Source organism: Oratosquilla oratoria, chromosome 30 (genome assembly GCF_046742065.1).
Source record: "Oratosquilla oratoria isolate Oo_2021 chromosome 30, ASM4674206v1, whole genome shotgun sequence".
NCBI lineage: Eukaryota > Metazoa > Arthropoda > Malacostraca > Stomatopoda > Squillidae > Oratosquilla > Oratosquilla oratoria.
In genome coordinates this window covers 28696062-28723892 of record NC_134806.1, presented here as the reverse complement: position 1 = coordinate 28723892, position 27831 = coordinate 28696062, and the positions used below count along the sequence as shown (strand labels likewise).

Below are 27831 nucleotides of genomic sequence, written 5' to 3'. Positions count from 1 at the left end.
GAATTCCGGGAATAAAACTGCTAATGTTGGTTTTATTCCCCACAATTCCCGTAACGTGTTTGTTGTTTTTTAGGAGTATTGGCAGGGCAGACCGTCCATGGAGGTGGTCTGATTTCACTGACCAAAATAAAAATATATATTTATTTTTGTAATTTTGCTAAATCCCAACCGATTTTTCTCATTCAACAACGAAAATGTTGTTCTGAATGCACTCACATATGCATGATTATCCGATGACGAGACCAGGTGCGCCTTATGGTCAGGTGCGCCTTATGTAAGGACAGGGAATAGCAAATTACGGGTGCGCCTTATGGTACGAAGCGCCTTATGGTCCGAAAAATACGGTATATATATATATATATATATATATATATATATATATATCAAAGTAATGTCATAGCACATTGGTAAAAGTATACTAATGACCCACTTTCAGAGAAGAATAGGCGAAAGTAAAAAGATCCGTATATTTTGATCACTGTCTGTGATCCTCCTCAGCAGCTGAAGAGGATCACAGATAGCGATTGAAATATACAGAACTTTTTACTTTCACCTATTCTTCTCTGAAATTGGGTCATTAGTATTATATATATATATATATATATATGGGGGGGGATTTTATTTATTTATTTATTTATTTATTTATTTATTTATTTATTTATCTATCTATTGTAAATAAAGTCATCTCACTCCATACCCTGAAAATATTAATACAAGATGAAAGCATTTGGTGCATGTATCTCTTTATATTCGAAAGTGTTACTTTGGATTTAGAACTGTTTTTCACTCAAACATAACTATCAAAATTAGGCAAAGGTTTCATGTAATCCAAATTCTTTAGGTACATTTTCAAGGGGGACCAGGAGCTACCCCACTTGGCTATTCACCGTCAGAGTGCTTACCTCATTGGGAGGGACCGCAAAGTTGCAGATATCCCAACAGATCATCCATCCTGTTCAAAGCAACATGCAGTGCTTCAGTATCGGCTTGTCAGTTATCAGAGAGCAGATGGTAGGACCAGTAAGTAATAAAATACAATTTGTTATCATTGTTTTCTTTTATGCATATATACTATCAGACCTCACCCAACATGACTTCACCATGCACAAAATTTCATGTTTACACTAATAGGTAAGATATTCCAGCATTTGCTGAATATGACCATGATTCATGATAGCACGATTTGAATAGCCTGCCAGGTCATGTTGTGCACCAGTGTCTGGAGAGGGTCTGGGAACCTAACCTATTTTTTCCCATAAGACCTGTTATTTGTCCCACACGAATTTCATCCTGCATGACGGGCTAAGGAACCTAACACTAGTGTTGAGCGAGTTCTGACTGTATATATATTTCAAATGGCAATTTTTAGGAAAACAACATCAAACAAACATACAAGCATAGATGCAAATACTCAGGATTCATGAAAGTATTAGAGTACATATGGGATTAAGAGAAAAAGTAAAATAGGCCCACCTGAGGTGGAATGAATGGATGAAGGTAGATAACCATGGAGGATGCACATATTGATGGCACTAGGAGTGAGGACAAATAGAAAACCAAAGAAAGGATGGATAGACTGGAAGAAACCCATAAGAATGCATGGTCAGGATTTCAAATGAGTAAACGTGTATGAGTATTAAAAAGTGGGAGAAGAATGTAATAATCAAGGCAATGACCTGTTCTGTCAAGGGTGAATTGAAAATAAACCAGCAGAATGTGACGAGGTGCAATCTTCACTTAGTTTAAGTGAGAATATATAAAAAGGGGATTTGTAATAGGAAAGACTTATTCCTGTGCCTACACACCCCATACATCCAACACATTCCTAATTTTTCCATCAAGTTCACTCTAGCCAACTCTACCTTCCTCACTCTTTTTTGCTAGTCTCTCATATATATATATATATATATATATACATGTATATACATATATATATATATATATATATATATATATATATATATATATATATATATATATACAGCCAGTCCTCGTTTAACGATGGAGTATCGTTCAGAAGACCCCGTCGTTAAGCGATTTCGTCGCTAAACGAGGACCCATTGAGAGACATACATGTATGAGCATATAAACAAAGATTCGGAAGTAGGCAAAGTGACAAAGTGCTACATGCTAGGTTATTTTATTCAGGGAATGTATATTAATACATTTTGTATGTTTGTTTACTTACTGTCCATCTTACTGTGGTTGTAGGTGCAGGGATACTCGAGGGGACCACATCAATCATTTATTAGGTTTAACGTCTAATATACATGGGCACGTCATGTGCCTACAAGTGCAATGAAAGAACTAACTGGGCATCGCTTCTATGCAGTAAGATTATACAGCTAAGGCCGCTTTCACACGAGCATTCGGGTGCGCCACGTTTTAACTTTCAATGGAGTTCAATGGGACCTTTACACAACGCGGTTTGCAGACGTGCAACGCAGCACAAACACAGTGCCAGCAAGAACGCATCCATTTTTCCTGATGCACGTGTCCTTGCTGGCTACTAGTGGCAATGAGAGCTTTCACCCGAACATTCTAGAACGCACGCACGCAGGTCCCGCTGCCATATCAGTCATCGCTTCCAGCTGGGTGATGTAAGTTACACATCCCGTTCTGGTGTGTAGTTCATTCGAGTATGATATAACAGTCATGATTTATAGGAAATATGCATAGATATTTGAGCATAGTTGATATACGTAGCCTACTAATATTAATTAATGAAGAACATTTTCGGACGAGTAACAGGATGGCATACCACAACACTGAGGAGTTGATTTCCAAAGTAGAAAAAAGGCCTGCACTATGGGATCCTTTGAAAGAAGGTTTGGGCGGGAGCGCTCACTGCAGGCCAGCGGCTGGGACCTGCTGGTCAGTGAAACGCGAACATGTGGCAAATGCGTGTACAAATAGCTGATGCGTTTCTGTGCGTCCGTTCGACACGTGCACAAAAACGCTCGTGAGAAAGTGGCCTAAGCATACGAAGTGACGTTGCCGCTACCTAATTAGGTACATTGTGCGTGTGCAGTGCGCTATGCGCTCGCTACGCGTCCGAGTCACTTTAGCAACGCTGTGTCCAGAGGTGCGGGCAGCACTGGGTTGCTATGGCAATGTCTGGCCGTGTAGAGGGGCACTCACGCTAAGTGTGCTGCGAGCATACACATGTACTGTGCATGCATGCTTACTACTCCTGACGTTTGCACGGGGGTGAAATACCACACATTGTATCACTCTGCACATTACACGTCACTGGGCTGCATGCATTGTACACACATATGCATGCATGCTACGCCTAACACTTGCGCGGGGGTAAGCTACCACACACTGTATCACTTTGCACTATGCACTGCTATCTTCCTATGTGACCTAGCTATCACTATACCACACTTACTACCATTGTCTCTCTTCTTCTATCGTAATTCTCCGAAGTCCGAATCTTCTTCCCATTCTCACTTGATATATTTTTGGCAATTCATCTCTTTTCAGTATTACGGGTAATATTAATGATTTTATTGGATTTCAGTTAAATACAAAATTTCTTTTGTATTAATTGATATATATTTTGTGTACATGAATCTACATTGTATATGTACATAAATAAAATTACAGTTATATTTCATTCATGGTAGAAAAAAATAAAAACAAACGATATTTTTTTTTATTAACCCAGAGTGACAAAAGATAGAGCAAATACTAATACAGTACATATGTACAATATGTAATAGCATATGTATTGAAAATTCAAAATTAAATGCTGTATGAATCAGGCTGTGTGTAAGAGAAAGGTAGTGAGAGTGTGTCTGTGTGAGAGTGAGTGTGTGTGTGTACGTGTGAGAGACTAGGTGTGTGTGTGTAGCCTTTTATTTAATAAAATGCAAAATGATACTGAACAAATAATACATTACAATATGTAATAACATTTGTATTGAAAATTCAAAATTACTGTAATTATAAATTAGGCTGTGTGTGTAAGAGAGTAGGTGTGTGTGTAGCCTATTACTTAATAAAATGCAAAATTATACAGAACAAACACAGTACAGGTACTCCTCGTTTAACGACCTACTCGGTTAACGACAACTCGGAGTAACGACGGGCTTTATGACGTCGTTTAACGTAAATCTCCCGAAGTTACGACGTCGTGTACGATAATTAAGTTGGCTGAGGCAAATTTGTATGATGTTATAAATGAACTTGTACGGTGGATATTAGCTGTGAGGTAAAGTGTTCTGAAGCTTAGGTCTACATTACCATCCTGCAAGCTGCAAAAACTACCTGGGGTACAGTGTATACCGGTAGTGGTAAATTTTTAGTTTCGACCATGAGCGCAATATAACAATAGAAAATTAATTATTAATTTTGTAAATTATAATGTATCAACGTAATATGCAATTTTGTGAACGGGAAAAAAAAAAAAATGCTAAAACAGATTTCGTAAGTAACGAAGTCATGTCGGACGAATGGTACACCATGTTTGTTATGATAGATGCCGATGTCGAAGAAATGAAAGGATGATAAATTAATTCGTCTAACCTAAACTAAACTAACCTAACCTGTGTTTGATAAATCATTACCTGCAAATTAAATGTCATCCGGCTCGTCCTCGTTGTCGTCGTCATGAGAGACGTTGGCAGACAACAAAATGGCGTCCCGAGCCTATGCTACCGACTTCGTTCATTAGCATATTTTCTTGTAGCAAGGTATTTTTTACTTTCATTTCCACTCACAAAATTGCATATTACGTTGATACATTTTAATTTACAAAATTAATAATTAATTTTCTATTGCTATATTGCGACACTGCTTCTGACCCAGGGCAGTGGACAGGGTGCAGGGATGACCCGTCATCTAGGAGGTGCTAAGATGGGAGGGAGGGTGGAGGGGTGTGGAGTGTTTTCGGGGATGAAATGGGTGGGAATGTTTTTGTGCCTTGTCCTTTTTGGCTACCGCCCTTGGAAGGGGGAAAAAGCCTTGGTATATGTATGTATGTATATTGCGCCCATGGTCGAAACTAAAAAAAATACCCCGGTATTCAATATGGAATGTCAGCATATGTGGATTTGGTCATATACGGTAATTTTAGGAACCTAACCACCGTAAATAAACAGTAAATAAAGCTTTAATGTACTGTATAAAAGAGGGAAAATACATGAAAATAAAGATACATGTATTGCTGGACATTGTACATACAGTACATGTACGTATATGTATACACTTTCGCTTAACGACCAATTCGGTTAACGACGGCGCGCTGGTCCCAATTGTCATATTGAAAAAAAGAAAAAAGCATAAAGAATTTATAATTTAAATATCTCGCTTTCTGGAGTTTCATCTAAAACATCGGGGTCCTTGACCTCTTCTTCACGCTCACGAGAGGGTTCAGGTACTGGGGAGTCTGGGGTAGATGAGTGTGAGGCTGACATGGTAGGGGTAGCTGAACTTTTGCTGAAAAAAATTAAAATAGACATTTGTTTTGTTTGTTTCTTTTTCTCATTGTAGATCTCCTGATAACATCGAAGTGCTTCCTTTATGTTTCGCTCAAATTTTGTGAAGCGTTCTACATTAGCTTCCATGGCTTCTATTTCTAACACACCTTCATTTATCCTTGCAAACGCACTTCCTAAGTCCTTTGCAGTAAACTTTTTTTGTACTTCGTCAGTTTGTTCACTTTCATTTTCTAACTCCTCTAATTTTCGCTGTTCTTCTAACTCTACTAAATCTTCCTTACTCAACTCCCCTTCTACAAAATCAACTAATTCTTGCACATCATCGAGCTCCACTTCTAATTGCAACACGCTTGCAAGCTCAACAATTTTCTTATTTATCACATCCACGTTTTTGGCCACATCAAACCCTTCAAAATTGTTCACAAATCTTTTAAGACATTTTTTCCAAATACCTTGCATATACTTCACTGTCACTTGCTTCCAAGCTTCTTCAATATTCTTGATGCAATGCAAGATGTTGTACTCTTTCCAGAATTGCCGAAGATCCATCGCGTCGTCCTCTGTAGCCAGTACTGCCTTGGAAAAAGTAATGCGCAAATAGAGTGCCTTCAAATTAGCAATTGCCCCCTGATCCATAGGCTGAAGGATTGACGTCGTATTTTTAGGGAGATAAATAACTTTCACATTTGGATGTAGGTCTCCAATATGTTGGGGGGTGGCCCGGAGCATTGTCAAGGAGAAGCAGGATCTTGAATGGGATGCCTTTTTCAATGCAATATTGTCTGGCTTCAGGCACGAAGCAATTGAAAAACCAGTCTTCAAATAGAGCTTGAGTCATCCATGCCTTTGAATTTGCACGATAATAAACTGTCAAGGCGTGTTTATTCACATTTCTTAAAACACGTGGATTTAGAGACCAATAGTAGAGAAATAGCTTAAGCTTATATCCTGCAACATTTCCACCTAAAAGCAATGTCACTCTGTCTTTAAATGCCTTTAAAACCAGGCATGCTTTTGGCTTCTTTGTGAAGGTATGTTCTTTCTGGCATTTTTTTTCCAGAATATGCCCGTCTTGTCTACATTGAAAATTTGTTGTGGAAGATAGCTTCCCTCTTCGATTATCTTGTCCAACTCTTCAATAAATAATTTGCCTGCCTCTACGTCTGCACTTGCAGCTTCACCATAAACTCCACGATTATGCAAACTGAATCGAGTTCGAAATCGTTGAAACCATCCTTTGCTTGCTGTGAAAGTTTCAGTGCATCCTTCACCCTCACATGTCTTAAGGGTGTTGAAGATGCTCAGCACCTTACTTTGAATCAAACCAAGACTCACAGGGATATTTTTCTCGATATTGTCATCAATCCACACCGAAAGAATTTTCTCCATCTCATGCACCAATCCTTTTCACTGCCTAGTTAACAATGCGCTGTATCCTGTCGATAGTTTTGCCATTTCTTTGATACAACTTTTGTTCTTGAGAATTGTAGAGATAGTTGAATGTGAGAAGCCATGGCTGTCAGCAATAGCTTGGACTTTCTTACCTCCCTCGTGCTCGTTAATGACTTTCATTTTTACATCTAAGTCAATGGCTTTCCTCTGCTTCTTAGGACCGGATCCAGTAGGAGAATTTGTATTCTTTCGTTTTCTAGTCATCATGAAGGGATAAAGTTGTATACCGTTAACTAGAAATCACTAAAAACTTGAGGAGCAAATTTAAGTATAGACACGCTAGCAGAGTGTTACGGTTACAACTGACGAGTAGCGATCGCATGTGTTTCGGTAGGCGTGAAGATTCGAATGCAGTGAAAGAATATTTTTGACAATTTTTTACTTTTTAAGCTGCCGTCGTAACTCCGAGTCATCACTAAACGAGATCGTTGTTAAGCGAGGACTGGCTGTATATACATATAATCACAAAGAACCCACAGTCGGAATAAAAAGGAAACTTTAGAAGAATGTGTAACTACTATATTTCGGCTAATAGCTATAGCCCTCTTCAGGCTATTGCTATTAGCCGAAATATAGAAGTTACACATTCTTCTAAAGTTTCCTTTTTATTCCGACTGTGGGTTCTTCGTGATTATTAACCCCTTCCATACGGTGCCGCACACGTAGGCGTCATGAGGAGCAAGTGGATTCGCGACGCTGCCATATCGGCGACTTGATTATATTTATTGTAGTCGCCCCTGTGTTTTTACATTCTCCCAAATGCGCCCTTAATCCCATTCTCGGTGGTTTTCAAAATTCGCGGGTGAAAGAGAGAACGATCGATATAAGCGGCGACTATATTTTATGATGCGAATATTATTTCGTTACGTCGTACGGCTGGCATTGGCTGCTGCCCGCGAGATTTAAGTCCCGTATTGAAGTGGTTAATTACATATGTGCTACAACATTTTGTCAAAGTGATATATACATATGTATATATATATCGTCTGTATGTATATATATATACCACGTCTGGGGTATTGGCTGCTTGTTATTGTGCCAAAGTAGCATGCAGTTGATACTTTAGGGTCTATATGGGGCGCCCCTACGGACCAGAGCCACACATCATTTTGTCTATGATAGAGGAAAACTCTTCATAGAGAAATGATGACACTTTTATACTATGACTGTCCCTCCGTTATGCTGTCCCCCAACCCCTTGCTGCTGTCCTGTACCATTTCTCTGAGTATTCATTTTCTGCTGTGGGGGAATTCCCTGTGGTGGGGGAAAAGAATACTGCTAAAAAAGTATTTCCACTTGGATCGTAAGAGGCGAGAAGAAAGGGACGGGGAGTGGGACTAGGCATCCTTCTCCTTGTAGCCCCACAGGGGACATTCCTAAACGAAAAAGTAAAGGCATAAGAGGGTCTGGGAGTTTTCGGAACAGCACCCTAAGGTTTGGGTCTTTTAATGTGCGTGGATGTGGTACAGATGAGAGTAAAAGGGAAGAGATAGGTAGTATGTTTGTGAGAAGAAAGTTGGTGTGTTGGCTTTGAGTGAAACTAAGTTGAAAGGGAAGGGTGAGTGTAAGTTTGGGAGTGTAAGTGGGAGGTTATCAGGAGTAAAGAGAGGGTGAGGGAGGGAAGGGGTGGCTATTCTAGTAAGTGAAGAGATAGGTAAACGTGTAGTGGAGTGGAAGGAGGTTTCCTCAAGGATAATGTGGATGAAGGTGAAACTGGGAAAGGAGATGTGGGTCTTTGTAAGTGCATATGGGCCTGGCAGTGAGAAGAGTGTAGAAGAAAGGGAGGCCTTTTGGATAGATTTAAATGAGTGCATAGAGGTATTTAGGGAGAAATGTCAACGTAAAAGTACTGGGAGACCTTAATGCTAGGGTAGGAAATGGTCCAATTGATGGAGTGGTTGGGAAATGTGGAGTTCCAGGAAAGAATCGTAGTGGAGAGTTGATGGTGGAAATGTGTCTAGAAAGAGAGTTGATGATAGCAAATACAGTGTTTCGGAAGAAAGTCAACCATAAGTACACATGGGAGAGGGTGGTGGATGGAAGGGTGGTAGAGCATTAATGGACTATGTAGTGGTAAATAGGACTATGATAGGAAGAGTTAAGGATGTACATGTGCTAAGGGGAGAGGGTGGGGGAATATCAGATAATATTTTGGTGGAAGGTAAGTTGAGAGTGGAGGATAGATGGAGAAAGAGGAAAGGGACAAAAGGTAGGGAGGTGCTTAGAGTGAACTCTTTAAATGAAAAGGAAAAGGAGAAGGAGTACGAGAAGAAGCTGAAGGAGCAGTGGGAGGGTGTAAAGGATAGAGTAGAGCTAGGTGTGGAGGAGGAATGGTGATGGTTCAAGGAGGGAGTCACAAAGTGTGCAAGGATGGTGTGTGGAACAAGAAGGACAGGAGGAAATAGAAGGAAGGGTAGTGAATGGTGGGATGAGGAAACAAAGAAGGTTGTAGAAGAGAAGAAGCGAGCTTTCACAGATTGGTTACAAAATAGGACGAGGTAGTCATATGAGAGGTACAAAGAAAAGAGAAGTAAAGCAAAAAGGTAAAGGAGGCAAAGAGGAGAGCAGATGTGAAATGGGGTAAGAGTATGACAGAAAAAGGTAATAAAAAGATGTTTTTGAAAGAAATTAAGAGAGGAAGAGGAGGCGAATCAAGTAGAGAAGAAAAGGTAAAAGGTGCAGATGGAGAGATGATAATGGAAGAGAAGGCAGTAAGGGGAAGATGGGCAGAATATTTTAGGGAGTTGCTAAATGTGAAGGAGGATAGGGAGGGAAAGATAGTTGCAGTGGGAAATGCTAAGAAAATGAGAGTGATGAATGAGGAAAATGGAGGAGAAATAAGGAAGGATGAAGTGAAGGCAGTTGTTAAGATGATGAAAGCAGGTAAGGCTCCTGGTCTGGATGGATGCCATGCAGAATGTCTAAAAAAAGGAGGTACAGTGATGGTGGACTGGCTGGTGAGGTTATTTAATGTTTGCTGGAGAGAGGGTAGAGTGCCTGTATAGTTCCACTTTACAAGGGAAAAGGGGACAAGTGTGAATGTAGTAGTTTCAGAGGGATTAGTTTGTTATGTGTAGTTGGGAAGGCTTATGGGAGGATCTTGATTGAGAGGATTAGGAGAGGAACAGAGGGAGTAATTGGTGAGGAACAGTGTGGATTTAGGACAGGTAGAGGTTGTGTAGATCAGATCTTTGTGGTAAGACAGATATGTGAGAAAGCTATAGGAAAGGGGAAGGATGTTTTTTTGGGCTTTTATGGATCTGGAAAAGGCTTATGATAGGGTAGACAGAAAGGCACTGTGGGAGGTTATGCAGATATATGGGATAGGAGTAAAGCTTCTAGGAGCTGTCAAGAGTTTTTATGAGAGTAGTAGAGCTTGTTTTAGGATTAGAAATGGAGAGAGTGAGTGGTTCGAGGTAAAGGTGGGACTTCGTCAAGGATGCGTTATGTCGCCCTGGCTGTTCAACTTATACATGGATGGGGTAGTGCGAGAGGTAAATGCAAGGGTAGTGGGTCAGAGATTGGAGATGGTTAAAGAAAATGGAGAAAAGTGGGAGTTGAGCCAGCTGTTGTTTGCTGATGACACTGCACTTGTGGCAGGATCAGAGGAGGGACTGAGGAAGTTGGTGACAGAGTTTGGGAGAGTATGTGATAGAAGAAAGCTAAAGATAAATGTGGGTAAAAGTAAGGTGATGAGATGTACAAGGGGTGAAAGTGGCAGTAGACTGGAAGTGAGCATTAAGGGAGAGCGACTGGAGGAAGTGGATAGTTTTAGATACTTGGGTGCAAATGTGGCAGGAAAAAGTGGAGTGAAGGTGGAGATAGAATGTAGATTGAGAGAAGCGAGTAAATGCCTTGGTGGATTGAAGAGTGTAATGAGGAATAGACATTTGAGAATGGATGCTAAGAGGAGACTGTATGAAGGAGTGATTGTGCCAACAGCACTGTATGGGGCAGAAACATGGAACATAAGAGAGGAAGAGAGAAGGAGTTTGAATGTGTTTGAGATGAGGTGTCTGAGAAGTATGATGGGGGTTACTAGGTTAGATAGAGTGAGAAATGAGGAGGTGAGGAGAAGAACGGGGTTGGAAAGGGAGTTGGGAGATAGGGTTGATGAAAGAGTATTAGGATGGTTTGGACACATGGAAAGAATGAGTGAAGAAAGACTAGTAAAAGAGGTATGGAAGGCAGATGTGGAGGGAGTGAACATGAGGGGACGTCCTAGGATGAGGTGGATGGATGGGGTGAAGGGGGCTTTGGGGAAGAGGGGAATGTCTGTTGAGGAAGGACAGAAGACAGGGGTGAATGGAGAATGGTTGTATATGGATGATGATGTGATGCATGAGGTGGAATGGATAGGGGGGTGAGGTAGTATGTGTGAGCAAAATTTGATGCAGCCCAAAGGGATTTCTCCCCGTCTTCTCCTTTTATGCATGAGGGGACGGAGAGGGGGGTCACCAATTTAATGAAGCGGCCTTGCTGTGGATGTGCTGTGTCTGGCGACACTGCTTCTAACCCAGGGCAGTGGACAAGATGCAGGGATGACCCGTCATCCATGAGGTGCTAAGATAAGAGGGAGGGTAGAGGGGTGTGGAGTGTATTCAGGGATGGAATGGGTGGGAATGATTTTATGCCTTTTCCTTTTTGGTTACCTCCCTTGTAAGGGGGAAAAAGCCTTGGTGTATGTATGTATGTATATATATATCGAAATCAAATCAGCCATTCTGAGTCCACTGCTGAACATATATATATATATATATATATATATATATATATATATATATATATATATATATATATATATACAGGTACTCCTTGTTTAACGACCTACTTGGTTAGTGACGACGCGGAGTTACGACGGGCTTTATGACAGACGTTTAACGTAAATCTCCCGAAGTTACGACGTTGTGTACGATAATTAAGTTGGCTGAGGCAAATTTGTATGATGGTATAATTGAACTTGTACGGTGGATATTAACTGTGAGGTAAAGTGTTCTAAAGCTTAGGTCTACATTACCATCCTCCAAGCTGCAAAAACTACCTGGGGTACAGTATATACCGGTAGTGGTAAATTTTTAGTTTCGACCATGGGCGCAATATAGCAATAGAAAATTAATTATTAATTTTGTAAATTATAATGTATCAAAGTAATATGCAATTTTGTGAGCGGAAAAATAAAAAAAAAGGTGCTAAAACAAATTTCGTAAGTAACGAAGTCATGTCGGACGAATGGTACACCATGTTTGTTATGATAGATGCCGATGTCGAAGAAATAAAAGGATGATGAATTCGTCTAACCTAAACTAACCTAACCTGTGTTTGATAAATCATTACCTGCAAATTAAATGTCATCCGGCTCGTCCTCGTTGTCGTCGTCGTGAGAGACGTTGGCAGACGACAAGATGGCGTCCCAATCCTATGCTACCGACTTCGTTCATTAGCATATTTTCTTGTAGCATGGTATTTTTTACTTTCATTTCCGCCCACAAAATTGCATATTACGTTGATACATTTTAATTTACAAAATTAATAATTAATTTTCTATTGCTATATTGCGCCCATGGTCGAAACTAAAAAAATACCCCGGTATTCAATATGGAAAGTCAGCATACGCGGATTTGGTCATATACGGTAATTTCGGGAACCTAACCACCGTAAATAAACAGTAAATAAAGCTTTAATGTACTGCATAAAAGAGGGAAAATACACAAAAATAAAGATACATGTATTGCTGGACATTGTACATATAGTACATGTACGTATATGTATACACTTTAGCTTAACGACCAATTCGGTTAACGACGGCGACGCTGGTCCCAATTGTCGTCGTTAAACGAGGAGTGGCTGTATGTAACAACATCATACATACATATACCAAAAGCTTTTTCCTCCATACAAGGGAAGTAGCCAAAAAACATATATATACCAAGGCTTTTTCCCCCTTACAAGGGAGGTAGCCAAAAAGGAAAAGGCATAAAATCATTTCCAACCATTCCATCCCTGAATACACTCTACACCCTCCCTCTTATCTTAGCACCTCCTGGATAACGGGTCATCCCTGCACCTTGTCCATTTCCCTGGATCAGAAGCAGTGTCGCAAGACACAGCACATCCACAGCAAGGCTGCTTCATTAAATCAGCGACCCCCCCTCTCCGTCCCCCCATGCATAAAAGGAGAAGACGGGGAGAAATCCCTTCGGGCTGCGTCAAATTTTGCCCACACATACTACCTCACCTCCCACCCCCGCCCACTTCATCTCATGCATCACAACATCATCCATATACAACCACTCTCCATTCACCCCTGTCTTCTGTCCTCTCCCGTCCTTCCTCTCCTCGTCCTTCCTCAATGTCCTTCACCCCATCCATCCACCTCATCCTAGGACGTCCCCTCATGTTCACTCCTTCCACATCTGCCTTCCATACCTCTTTTACTAATCTTTCTTCACTCATTCTTTCCATGTGTCCAAACCATCCTAATACTCTTTCATCAATCCTATATCCCAACTATCCTTTCCACCCCTATTCTTCTCCTCACCTCCTCATTTCTCACTCTATCTAGCCTAGTAACCCCCATCATACTTCTCAGACACCTCATCTCAAACACATTCAAACTCCTTCTCTCTTCCTCTCTTATGTTCCATGTTTCTGCCCCATACAGTGCTGTTGGCACAATCACTCCTTCATACAGTCTCCTCTTAGCATCCATTCCCAAATGTCTATTCCTCATTACACTCTTCAATCCACCAAGGCATTTACTCACTTCTCTCAATCTACATTCTACCTCCACCTTCATTCCACCTTTTCCTGCCACATTTGCACCCAAGTATCTAAAACTATCCACTTCCTCCAGTCGCTCTCCCTTAATGCTCACTTCCAGTCTACTGCCACTTTCACCCCTTGTACATCTCATCACCTTACTTTTACCCACATTTATCTTTAGCTTTCTTCAATAACATACTCTCCCAAACTCTGTCACCAACTTCCTCAATCCCTCCTCCAATCCTGCCACAAACACAGTGTCGTCCGCAAACAACAGCTGGCTCACCTCCCACTTTTCTCCATTTTCTTTAACCATCTCCAATCCCTGATCCACTACCCTTGCATTTACCTCTCGCACTACCCCATCCATGTATAAGTTGAACAGCCAGGGCGACATAACGCATCCTTGACGAAGTCCCACCTTTACCTCGAACCACTCACTCTCTCCATTTCTAATCTTGACACAAGCTCTACTACATTCATAAAAACTCTTGACAGCTCCTAGAAGCTTTCCTCCTATCCCATATATTTGCATAATCTCCCACAGTGCCTCTCTGTCTACCCTACCGTAAGCCTTTTCCAGATCCATAAAAGCCCAAAAAACATCCTTCCCCTTTCCTATAGCTTTCTCACATATCTGTCTTACCACAAAGATCTGATCTACACAACCTCTACCTGTCCTAAATCCACACTGTTCCTCACCAATTACTCCCTCTGTTCCTCTCCTAATCCTCTCAATCAAGGTCCTCCCATAAGCCTTCCCAACTACACTTAACAAGCTAATCCCTCTGAAACTAGTACATTCACACTTGTCCCCTTTTCCCTTGTAAAGTGGAACTATACAGGCTTTCCTCCAGTCCTCCGGCACTCTACCCTCTCTCCAGCAAACATTAAATAAACTCGCCAGCCAGTCCACCATCACTGTACCTCCTTTTCTTAGACATTGTGCATGGCATCCATCCAGACCAGGTGCTTTACCTGCTTTCATCATCTTAACAACTGCCTTCACTTCATCCTTCCTTATTTCTCCTCCATTTTCCTCACTCATCACGGTCATTTTCTTAGCATTTCCCACTGCATAAAAACCGTTCCCACCCATTCCATCCCCAATACACTCCACTCCCCTCCACTCTCTACCCTCCATCTTATCTTGGCACCTCCTGGATGACGGCTCATCCCTGCATCTTGTTCACGGCCCTGGGTCAGAAGCAGTGTTGCAAGACACAGTACATCCACAGCAAGGGCTCTTCATTAAATCCTTGACCCCCCTCTCCAACTACAATTCACTATAATTCTAAGCCATCAACATCAAGAAACTCGAGGCATACATGCAGAAATTGATACGAGGTAGAGCTAAGGACTTGAACCTCCGCTAGCACGTAACAAGGGACAGTGATTTAACCAATTACACCATCAAGAGAGACACCTCTCTTGATGACACAATCGGTTAAGTCACTGTCACTTGTTACGTGCTAGTTGAGGTTTGAGTTCTTAGCTATAAAAATAATGTATACCAACATAGATGGCATGATTTCAGGACTAAACGAATTAAGTGACTATCAGGCAGAAGAGAAACTGAATATAATGGGAATTGTGGAGACAAAATTAAAAGGTCCACTACCACCAAATACTGTGGAACAAGGTTTATACAACCATTGGATGAAAAATAGAGAGGAGAAACAGGGTGGAGTCATGTTTTTGACTAAGAACTTAAATGTGACAAGATAACAAAAGGAAAAAGTAATGTGGAATTAATTATGATAAAAGTGAAAAACAGCAACATAAAAAGTAGAAAATTTGTAGTAATATATATGCTCCCAAAAACATATTCTTGGACAGAGAGTGACCATCTCAAAATGTTGGAAGACACAAAGCATGCATTAAATGAATTACTGAAAGGAGGAAACATAGTAATTATGGGGGGGTGACTAACTCTAAAGAAATATCTTGGGAGATGACAGTAAAAGGTGGAGAGGACCTTTTGGGAAATATACTAATGGATATGACCATTGAATACACAATGACTCAATGGGTAAAGGAAAATACCAGATATAGAAACAAAGAAGAACCATCAAGACTAGACTTAATATTTACAACAGAGCCTGAAACTGTGGATAAAATGGGATACAAAACACCAATTTGGAAAAGTGACCACATACTAATAGAGTTCGAACTGAAAGAAGAATTTGATTTGGGAAGAAATGAGAAACATAGAAAAGGAAGACTAATGTACAACAAAATGGATTTTGAAAAACTCAGGAAATTCTTTCAAAAAGTAAATTGGGAAAACTTCTTAAATGAAGAAACAAAGATGGAAGAGAAATTGAATATATTAAAAGAAATTTATAAAGAAAGAATAGGTAAATAGGTACCAAACCAGAAGCAGGAAAGGGTGTACATTAAGTGCTGGTACAAAAAAAAATCTACCCTGTGGTGGGGGCAAAAGAATACTGCCACCAAGTATTTCCACTTGGATCGAAAGAGGCAAGAAAAAAGGGACGGGGATTGGGACCAGGCATCCTTCTCCCTGTAGCCCCACAGGGGACATTCCTAAAAAAAAGTAAAGGCATAAGAGGGTCTAGGAGTTTTCAAACTAGCACCCTAAGGTTTGGGTCTTTTAATGTGCGTGGATGTGGTACAGATGAGAGTAAAAGGGAAGAGATAGGTAGTATGTTTGTGAGGAAGTAAAAAATGTAGGAGTGGTTAAAAAAAAAATTTAATGGACAGATATGAGAACAGTAGTGAAAGATGAAAGTCAGATGAAAAGAAGTAACTAGTGGTATATCACAGAGTTTTGTTTGGTTTTGATATAGGAATCATGTGAGCTATCATCCAGATGGTTGGGATTTTGTTGTACGACCAAGAGTAGTTGAAAATGTCAGCTAAGGCTCTTACAGCTGTTGAGCCAAGGTGTTTGAGGTGGATGTTGTATTTTAGTGACATAATTGGAAGTGTGCTGGTCTAGCATTCACTTAGTTGTGGGTTTGAATCCTGCACTCTAATTCTCAGCAGTGACTGTTTCCTACCCCAACAGTCCAAGCACATAGGGTAAAGGTGATGGCCTCAGAATAGGCTCTTTACCTTCCTTCATCTATCATTAAGATGTAAATTTATTCAGTTGAATTATAAATTTTTAACTGTAATGTCATATATTTTTTCCCCCCCTCTCATTTCTATAGGTCGCACAGTGAAGCCCTATATAATAGATCTGGAGTCAGCCAATGGAACATACGTGAACAATCGCAGAATTGATGCTAAAAGGTTTGTAGAATTAGTTGAAAAAGATGTGGTGAAATTTGGCTATAGTTCAAGGGAGTATGTGTTGCTTCATGAAGGTTCCAAGGATGATGACCTCGACATGCCAGATATGGGTGTAGATGTTAGTCCATACTCCCTTCTCAAAAGTAAATCATAGGCCAAACTTCAGAACACAGATATAACTAAATGTGGACAACTATGTAATGTGTGAAAGTAAATATTTTGAAGAGAAGCACACACGTTTTGAAAATAAGAAATATTTCTTTAGTTTTGTTTATATTTCAGCAGTGAATATCATGTATGAAAAGTAACAAATTATACCAATAATCATGTGGAAAGACATTGAAAACATGGGTTTGTAAACATATAGCTGTGCATATGTGTATCTCTCTCTCCATATATATATATATGTATATGTATATCCATATGTGTATGTGTGTATAGAATTGAAATTGACAGCATTCTGACAGTTTATATATATATATATATATATATATATATATATATATATATATATACAGTCGTACCTCGGTACTCGACCATAATCCGTTCTGAGGTGGTGGTCGAGCACCGATTTGTTCGAACACCGAAACCAATTTTCCCCTTATCACTGTCTTTCTTTGGACCCATTATTAAGGGCTAGAGCAACACGAAAAAGTTTAAATCTGGGAAGAAATACTCGAACAAACTGCGTACGTCTTACTCCGCTGGCGGTCTGAGTCGAACTGACGCTTACCCGCTGTTCGAGCACCGAAAATCTGTTTGAGGTCCGATGCATTTTCTACTCGAGCACCGATTTGGTCGAGTATAGAGGCGGTCGAGTACCGAGGTACGACTGTATATATATATATATATATATACATACATACATACACCAAGGCTTTTTCCCCCTTACTAGGGAGGTAGCCAAAAAGGAAAAGGCATAAAATCATTCCCACCCATTCCATCCCTGAAAACACTCCACATCCCTCCACCCTCCCTTCCAATTTTGTAACTATAATTCTTCCATCTGGAGTTCATTCAAAAGTAAGTTCTCTAAAGGTATCCATATATTTCAATGTTTCATCTTCATAGAGATATAAGGAATAATATTTGTCACAGACATTATTCCTGATAACTCACAAAACATTGAAATATATGGACAAGTTTGGAGAACTTACTTTTGAACATCCTCCAGATGGCAGAATTATAGTTATACACACATACATACACATACCAAAGGCCCTTTCCCCCTTACAAGGGAGGTAGCAAAAAACAAAGGCATAAAAACCACTCCCACCCATTTCATTCCCAACATACTCCATTCCCCTCCACCCTCTTCCCTCCCACTTATCATGACTCCTGGATGATGGGTCATCCCTGCATCTTGCCCACTGCCCTGGGTCACAGGCAGTGTCGCAAGACACAGTACATCCACAGCAAGGCCAGTTCATTAAATTGGCAACCCCACTCTCCCTCCCCTCATGCAGAAAAGGAGATGGGAAGAAATCCCTTCGGGCTGTGTCAATGTATTTATCACACATACTCCGTCACCCATTCCCCCTCATGCATCACAGCATCATCCATACACAACCATTCTCTATTCACCCCTGTCTTTTGTCCTCTTCCATCCCTCCTCAACAGACATTCACCTCTTTCCCAATGCCCCATTTACCCCATCCATCAATCTCATCTTTGGTTGCCCCTCATGTTCACTTCTTCCACCTCTGCCTTCCACACCTCTTTTACTCTTTCTTCACTCATTCTTTCCATGTGTCCAATACTCTTTCATCAACCCTATCTCCCAACTCCCTTCTCACCACTGTTCTCCTCCTTACCTCCTCATTTCTCACTCTATCCAGCCTAGTAACTCCCATCATACTTCTCAGGCACCTCATCTCAAACACATTCAAACTCCTCCTCTCTTCACTCTCTCCCCTTAGAACATGTACATCCTCAACTCTTCCTACTATACTCCTTGTTACCGCTATATAGTCCATTAACCACTTCCATACGGTGACGCCTACGTAGGCGGCATGAGGAGCAAGTGGGTACGTGATGATGCCGACGTCGGCATCTTGATTATATTTATTGTAGTCGTACCTACGTAACTTCCATTCTCTCTAAACTGGCTTCATCATATTTTCTATGGTTATCAAAATTCACGGGTGAAAGAGAACGAACGATTGAGCACTGACTTTATTTTTTATAATGCGATTATTATGACGCAACATCGCACGTCGGGCAGCTAATGTTGCCAGATGTGCGATGTGCCCTGGAGTGAAGAGGTTAATGCTCTATCTGCCACCCTTCCATCCACCACCCTCTCCTATGTGTATGTAAGCTTGACTTTCTTCCTAAACACTGTTATTACTGTCATAAACTCTCTAGACACATCTCCACCGTCAACTCTCCACCACAATTTTTTCCTGAAACTCCACGCTTCCCAACCACTCCATCTATTGGTTCATTTCTTACCCTAGCATTAAGGTCTTCCAATTATAGTTATAACATTGGAATATACAAAGAAGACTACCAGTCAGAATTTTGTTGTTTTCAATTTTATGTGTATATGTGAGAATCTGCACCCTTCTTTCATATACATTTAGGGATGGATGATAAAAGAAGATTGTATGAGTGATTGTGCCAACAGCACTGTATGGGGTAGAACCATGGAACAATTGAGAGGAAGAGAGGAGTTTGAAAGTGTTTGAGATTAGGTGCATGAGAAATATGGTAGGGATTACTAGGCTGGATAGAGTGAGAAATGAGGAGGTGCGGAGGAGAATGGGGGTGGAAACGGAGGTGGGATTTAGGGTTGATGAAAGAGTATTGGGATGGTTTGGACACATGGAAAGAGTAAGTGGAGAAAGTTTAGTAAAAGAGGTGTGGAAGGCAGTGGTAGGAATGAAGATGAGGGGGTGATCAGGGATGAGATGGATGGATGGATGGATAGATGGATGGGGTAAAAGGGACATTGGGAAAGAGGGGAATGTATGTTGAGGAAGGATGGGAGAGGACAGAAGATAGGGGTGAATGTAGAATGGTTGTGTATGGATGATGCTGTGATGCATGAGGGGGAGTGGATGGGAGATGGGGGGTGAGGGAGTATTTGTGAAAAATAAATTGACACAACCTGAAGGGATTTCTCCCTGTATCTCCATTTCTGCATGAGGGGACAGAGAGGTTGGGGGATCTCTGATTAAATAAAGTGGCCTTGCTGTAGATGTGCTGTGTCTTGTAACACTGCTTCTGACCCAGGGCAGTGGGCAAGATGCAGGGATGACCCATCATCCAGGACCCAAGATAAGAGGGAGGGAGGGGGATGGATGTGAGTGGAGTATGTGGGGATGAAATGAGTAGGAGTGTATTTTATGCCCCCTCCCTTTTTTTTTTTTGCTGCCTGCCTTGTAAGGGGGGGAAAAAGCCTTTGGTATATGTATACACACATGGTCAGGAAGGCATTGTAGGAGGTTTTACAGATATACAGGATTGGGGGGAAAGCTGTTAAGGGTAGTCAAGTTTTTACAAGAGTTGTTGAGCATGTGTTAGAATTAGAAATGGAGAGAGGAAGTAGTAGTAAGGTAAAGGTGGACTGTGTCATGTCGCCATGGTTGTTCAATGTGTATAGAGATGGGGTGGTGCAGGAGATAAATGCAAGGGTAATGGGCAGGGGACTGGAAATGGTTAAAGAAAATGGAGAAAAGTTGGAGGTGAGCCATTTGTTGTTTGCTGAAAACAATGCACTTGTGGCAGGGTCAGAGGGGGGATTAAGGGAAGTGACAAAGTTTGGGAAGGTATGTTATAGGAGAAAGTTGAAGGTAAATTTGGGTAAAAGTAAGGTGATGAGATGTACAAGGGAGAGGATGGCAGCAATTTGGAAATAAGTCTTAAAGGAGAGAGATGTACAATGCAGCAAATTGGAAGTAATTATTAAGGGAGAGAGACTGGAGGAAGTGGATAGCTTTAGATACTTGGGTGTGAATGTGGCAGGAAAGGGAGGAGTGAAGGTGGCGATAGAATGTAGATTGTGAGAACCAAGTAAGTACCTTGGGGGATTAAAGTGTAATGAGAAACAGATATTTGGGAATGGATGCTAATAGGAGATTGTATGAAAGGGTGATTGTGTCAACAGCACTGTATGGGGAAGAAGCATGGAACATAAGAAAAGAAAAGTTTAATTGTGTTCGAGATGAAATGCCTGAGAAGTATGGTACGGGTTACAAGGTTGGATAGAGTGAGAAACAATGTGGAAATGAAGAGAGCGGGGGTGGAAAAGTGGTTGGGAGATAGGGTTGATGAAAGAGTATTGGGATGGTTTCGACACATGGAAAGAATGAGTGAGGAAAGATTAGTAAAAGAGGTGGAAGGAGTGAACATGAGGGGGCAACCAAGGATGAGATGGATGGTTGTGGTAAAAAGGGACATTAGGAAAGAGGGGAATGTGTTGAAGAAGGATGGGAGAAGGCAGAAGATAGAGGTAAGTGGAGAATGGTTGTGTATGGATGATGTGATGCATGGAAGGGGGTGGGTGGGGGTGAGGGAGTATGTGTGAATATTTTGATGCAGCCTGAAGAGATTTCTTCTTTTTTCTGTATAAGGGGACAGAGAGAGTGGGTTGCCAATTAAATGACGTGGCCTTGCTGTGGATGCGCTATGTCTTGCTACATTGCCTTTGACCCAGGGCAGTAGGTGAGGTGCAGGGATGACCCATCATCCAGGAGGAGCCAAGATAAGAGGGAGGGGGATGAATGGGAGTGGAGTATGTGGGGATGAAATGGGTGGGAGTGGATTTTATGCCATTGTTTTTGGCTACCTCCCTTGTAGGGGGGAAAAACATGTTGGTATTTGTATGTGTGTGTGTGTATATATATATATATATATATATATATATATATATATATATATATAGAGAGAGAGAGAGAGAGAGACCTAAATTCTCCATATGTGTGAGGTATGTATTCTGGAAAGTTGTTAGTGTGAATTTGCATAAAGTGAATTAATTCACTGGGAAATATAGGGCCAGACTGCATTTTCCACATTAAACTCGCATAACTCTAGAATTTGTACACAAAATGGGAACCTATTTAGAATAGGTTCATTGCATATGTGTGAAATCCATATTTGTGAGATGCATATAATTAGGAACTAATGTGTATGTAGATAGCAAATCTTCACATAATGGGAGTTACCAATCCAACCAATACTTACAGATCTGTCCAACTCCAAAACCAAAGGATAAGGGAAGCATGGAATTTATTTTACCATACATTTGAATGTATCTATTTATCGAAATACCAAGGGACTCCTCACCCTTTTGAGGGAAGTAGCCAGCCAAGGCAAGCACCCACTTCCATCAATTGTTCACCTCTTATCTTAGCTCCTCATGGATAAAGGGTAATTTCTGTCTCCTTCCCACTACTTGGATGAGAGGCAATGCAGCAAGAGTAATCCATAGCAGGGCAACTTTATTTACACGGTGACCTTTCCTCCCATGTCCCCTCATGTGGAAAATAGAGAATATAAGGTGCCCTTTGGGGTATATTGAAATGTAATACATATACAACAATTTTCCACTCACCCCTATCTCCTGCTGAAGACCATAAAACAAAGATTTATGAAATGGAGGGTTGACAGTGCTCAAAGCCCCCTTCACGCTGTCCATCCATCTTAACTTGTTTGTCCCCTCAAGTTCACTCCATCCACCTCTGTTTCCCACATTCTTTTTGCAAATCTTTCTTCACTTGTTCTTTCCATGTGCCCAAACCATTGCCAGCTAGAGTTGGGCTGCAGGTTTCCAGTTATTGAAACCTAAGGCAACAATTATTATCATATATCAAAGGTTGTTTTTTACTTGGATGCTTACTGGCTGAGCAGGTTAGAGCATCACTATGTGAGGTGAAGTTGAAGGTGATGGCAATTCAAACCCTGCCACCAGCAAATTGGACCAAGGGCATGGTTCATTAAATTACACACTACAAATTCCTCTGTAAGTGACACTATCCTAGCCTCCTGATAGGGGGAGTTTCCAATTTTAAAACAAATTCTTTGTTACCCATTGTAAGGGGGATGATCAAGTAAATGAACACATCCACATCATATACAAATAAAACTCATTTGACCACCCTTCCCATCTCTGCACCTAGGAGATGAAGGGTCATACTGTTTGGGGCACAGCTGTTCCACAAGAGGACTTCCTGAGCTGGTTTGCCTCCACTGCTTCATCATGTGGCAATCCCCTTCTCATCCACTCACTATCTCCCATTTATTCCTCTGTTGCTTTCTCTTTCCTGCTCAACAAACACCTCACATGTATCCAAAGTCCCTTTGACCCCATCAATCCTTTTCATTCCCGATCTTCCACTAAAGCTCATTCCATCCATGTCTGCTTTCTACATTCTTTTTGCTAGTCTTTTTCATTCATTCTCTCTATATGCCTAAATCCTCCATAGCACTCTCTGATGAACCCTATCCAACAACTCCCTTCCCACCTCTGTTCTCTGCCCTATCTTCACATTCTTCACTCTATTCTTATAACACCAGTCATATTTCTCAAACACTTCATCTCAAAGACCTTCAGTCTTTTCTTTTCTGATCCATATAGTGTTGTAAGTACAATAATTTCTTCAGACAATCCTGTCTTTGCATTCACTTCCAAATATTTGTTTTAACATTCTTCATTCCACCCAGACATTTACTTGTTTCCTTTGTATTTTTTCTCCTTTTTTTTTTATCTTCCTACAGAGTAAGTGTTGCCAACTTGTCATCATGCAAAGATGGATGACTGAGGTTCAGTGGGATAAAGAGAGAAAACACCTTTCTTCTCTTAATCCAACTGGAGTACAGTAATATGTTGTAGGAGTTGGATTTTTTATTCAGCCCTATAAGCTGAGATTATTCCATTCCTGATGAAACCCCTTCCTTGTGTCTTCCAATTCTACTGTCAGTATTACCATTTTCTCTTTCATTTTATGTTAAAGATTTAAAAAAGAAATCCATGTTTGATGTTCTAATCTTTTGGATCACCATCTTTCCCTTAGTGTTTTTATTTTCTTTTCATGATCTGTGTTTCCAAATTCACATAAAAGAAGGAGGGTGGCTGTCATATAGTGAAGTGGTACAAGTAAACCGGCTCTGGCTGTCAAACCTTCCTATCAAAATGCTGTGCTTCACTGCATTGCTTTTGACCCTAGCAGTTTGGCAAGGTTTAAGGATGCTCCTTTATCAATGAGATACTGAGATGGGAGGTGTGTTAAATGAATTTTCATGTGCATGAAGTGGGTGTGCTTTGACTTGGCCATCACCTTATGAAGGAGAAAGGCCCTTTAGTGTGTGCATCTTCTCTACCCACCTTCCCAAGTTGCCCTTACCATTGTCTTCTGCATTTATTTGTTTATATATGGATATTCAATATCCTTGTTTGGTTTTATTTATTATTAGTAGAACAATGGTCTCACTTTTAGGAGACCCATGACCCACCCAGGTAATTGGCAATGGCCTCTAGGTAGCCCCTTGAGTTACTTGGGGAAGAAATGTTATGTTATCGTTTAGGAATGATTAGTGTGATACACTGTAGAATGAGGCAATCTGTGTCCTTTGTGTGATAGGTGCATCCAGGGTAGTTCAAATCCATGGCCAGTCCTATCCCATGTGTCCTGAACTTGAGCATGTCCGTAGAACAGTGGCTAAGACAAAATAGAATGGAGGCCTCCCCACAAAAATCACCAGTGACATTGTTCACCCCAAACAACTGTGAGTCAAAGAAACATCAATCACTGAAATTAAGTGGCCAACTCCTTCCATTGGACAAAAGCCCTAACATCCTGTGCCTCACTTTTGACATTCATATGTCCTTTAGTCCACATATTAAGGATCTGGTGACGAAAATTGACAAAAAAATAAACTAAGACCAGTAGCACCCACAGGTTTTGGTTGTCAGGAAGAAGCTAATCACAGTCAATGAACATCTTTTAAAATGGTTTACTATGTCTCCACAGAATGGTAAACTACATAAGATCATGCATTGATAGTAATATCAGGATGCACAAAGACCAGACCACCCTTGTAGAGCATCTACACACAGGAACCAAAATCCTCCTAATGGAACAGGATGTAAAAATGGTAGGCACACAGTTCAATGCAAAAGCCTTTAATCCTACCCATCCCTCCCATTACACAATAACTTTATCATGATTCAATTTAACATCAGGAGGCTAGTATAATGCCTCTAATAGAGGAATTTGTAGTGTGGAATTTAATTAACAATGCTGTTAGTCCAACTTGCTGGTGGTTAAGAAAAAAAAAAAAAAAAACACTGGCAGCATATTACTCAAACATATATAACAACCTACCACCTGCATCCTCACAACATGAAGCAAACATTTCAAGACCCTCCACCAAACTCTCCCAAACATCAGCCCCACTGAGACCCCTTCCACATCAAGCAAGAACTACATGAGTCTAATTACATCATACCACCATCCAACTTTTAAAACATTACCAAAACAAAGTATAACCCAAATACAGAAGCAAACTGTCCTAGATGCAATCACTATGCTGAAGACACCAAACACCTCATCCTACATTGACCTACTCTAGCCTCACCCAGACAAAACAAATCTCTTTCTTGAGCAACTTGTGGTCCCATCCAGTGACTGTTGCTGGTTACCTCCTGCAAGAGAGACGTGGGGCAATGGATTGATTGATTAGTAGTAGTTTTTCTCTTTATTCTTCATCATGTTGCTAATATGTATATAGGCAAAGATGAGTGGGTCCCCTTTGGGATAGAAGAGGAGAGAATAACACTTTTTTTTTTTTTTTCTTCTTTTCTTCTTCTTTACTTCTTCTTTTTCTTATTCCTATTTTCCTCCTCCTCCTCCTCCTCTTTTGTGGGGATGGGTGAGGATAAAATGGATGGGAGTGGGTATATGCCTTTTGACTTTGGCTACCTCCCTGATAAGGTTGAATAAGCCCTTTGGTATATACGAGGCGTATTTTTTAAGTACTGTTTTGAAATAAAAATTAAACCAGTAGACTATTCGTAACAACTTTATTTTTACATGAAAGCCTGTGCTGTAATCAACTTTTCAACATAATTACGGAATCATCTGACAGCGTTTAAGATTGCTTGTGAGTATTTGAAATGCTTCCTCCGATTGAGAATGCTACCGACTGTGAAATACCCATTGTTATTCATTTTCTTACTGCTAAAGGCATGAAAGCAGCTGAAATTCATTGTCAGATCAGTGAAGTGTATGGAGAAAAAATTATGAGTGATGGGATGGTGCAGAAATGGGCGAGAGCTTTTAAAGATGGCCATACAACTGTGCATGATGAGGAACAAAGTGGACAACCTTCACTCATTACTGATGGTTTGGTGCACATTTGTACTGCCATCTTTAAAAGCTCTCACCCATTTCCACACCATCCCATCACTCATAATGTTTTCTCCATACACTTCACTCATCTGATGATGAATTTCAGCCGCTTTCACACCTTTAGCAGTAAGAAAATGAATCACAGCACGTATTTCACAGTCGGCAGCATTCACAATCGGAGGAGGAATTTCAAATGCTCACAAACAAACTTAAACACAGTCAGATGATTCCGCAATTATGTTGAAAAGTAGATTACAGTACAGGCTTTCATGTATTACCGTAATAAAATTGTTACAAAAAGTCTACTTGTTTAATTTCTATTTCAAAACGGCTCTTAAGTAACACGCCTTGTAGATAGGTAGATACTGTTTTACCCTGTGAATAATAAAAAAAAAAAAAAAAAAACGTCCAGATAAAATACTGACAGAATTTCATAGGTTCTCCCCAGAGAGAGTAGCCAGGCCTTTTCTGTATTGAGATATTACCAACACAGAATAGGCTTGGCCATAGATTCAAACCACCCCAAGTACAACCACCACATGGAAGACACAGAATGCCTCATACTACCATGCTCTACACTGATTATCCCCAGACAACAATACCATATCTTGAAATGAGTTATAGTCCAACCCAGAGGCTGTTGTCAGTTTCCTGGAGGCCACAGGTATTCTGCAAGAGAGACCAGAGGCACTCCTATAGATATCTTGGGGTGCCCAAGGGTTGTTTTCAGCCACTGTGGAGCTGCAGATATCCAATCAGTAAAATTCAAGGCATTAAAAAAAATTTGTTAACAACTTTATGCAAAATAATATGTACTGATTTTGACACCATTATTGGAGTGGTGGAATGAGCCTAAGTAACAAACCATTGGATTTCAGTGGTGATCCAGATCATGATCCGAGTCTGAGAATTTTTTATAGATTGAAATGAACTGCTTTGGCAGAGTTTTGGACTCCAAGTGTATCTTGTTTATTTATGTGTATGTTTTATTTTAATAGTAATATTTTTTCTTCATCTTTTTCTTCTTCCTACAAAGTGCATATAGTTTTATTTCATGCTGAGTTAAGTGTCTGGATTTCTGTGGAATAAAGGGGAAAAGAAAAACACTTTATTACATTATCTAGGAAAGTTGTTAAACAATTTCCTTTGGAAAGGCATATGATTGAGTAACTTAAGTATGGTTGAGATTGCCACACCTCATTCAGGGTAGAACCATTCCCTCACTGAGTAAACACACATACACACACATAAATATACGTGTGTATGTGTGTGTGTATATATATATATATATATATATATATATATATATATATATAATTCATTCATACATGATAGTTCATGATATAAGTTTTATATTTTTACATATGTATTTATACTGACTCCTTTGCATATGTTCAGAAATTAGATTTTGTTGGCAAAAGAAAATTGACAGAAATGAGCTTTTAAATTTTCTGATGTTTCATCAGAGAGGGCTTTTTCTAGGTCCTTTGTGATGAAACTCCAGGAAATTAAAAGCTCATCTCTGAATTTTCTTTGCCATCAAAGACCAACTTGTC

General features: G+C 40.4%; 1 protein-coding gene across 3 annotated transcripts in view; it reads left to right on the top strand.

Annotated features, from left to right (window-relative positions):
- The window catches only part of LOC143041064 (uncharacterized), a 154801-nt gene that overhangs the window by 43899 nt on the left and 83071 nt on the right, over nt 1-27831 (top strand). The window contains exons 5-7 of one of the 3 annotated variants that reach the window (XM_076212717.1): nt 842-1020; nt 16841-16922; nt 22112-25980. In XM_076212717.1, coding sequence (XP_076068832.1) covers nt 842-1020; nt 16841-16922; nt 22112-22292 — 442 coding nt within the window. In that variant the 3' untranslated portion in view covers nt 22293-25980. Of the gene's footprint in view, nt 1-841; nt 1021-16840; nt 17663-22111; nt 25981-27831 lie in introns of those variants that run through there. The other 2 variants (XM_076212719.1, XM_076212718.1) reach the window with 2 other exon arrangements.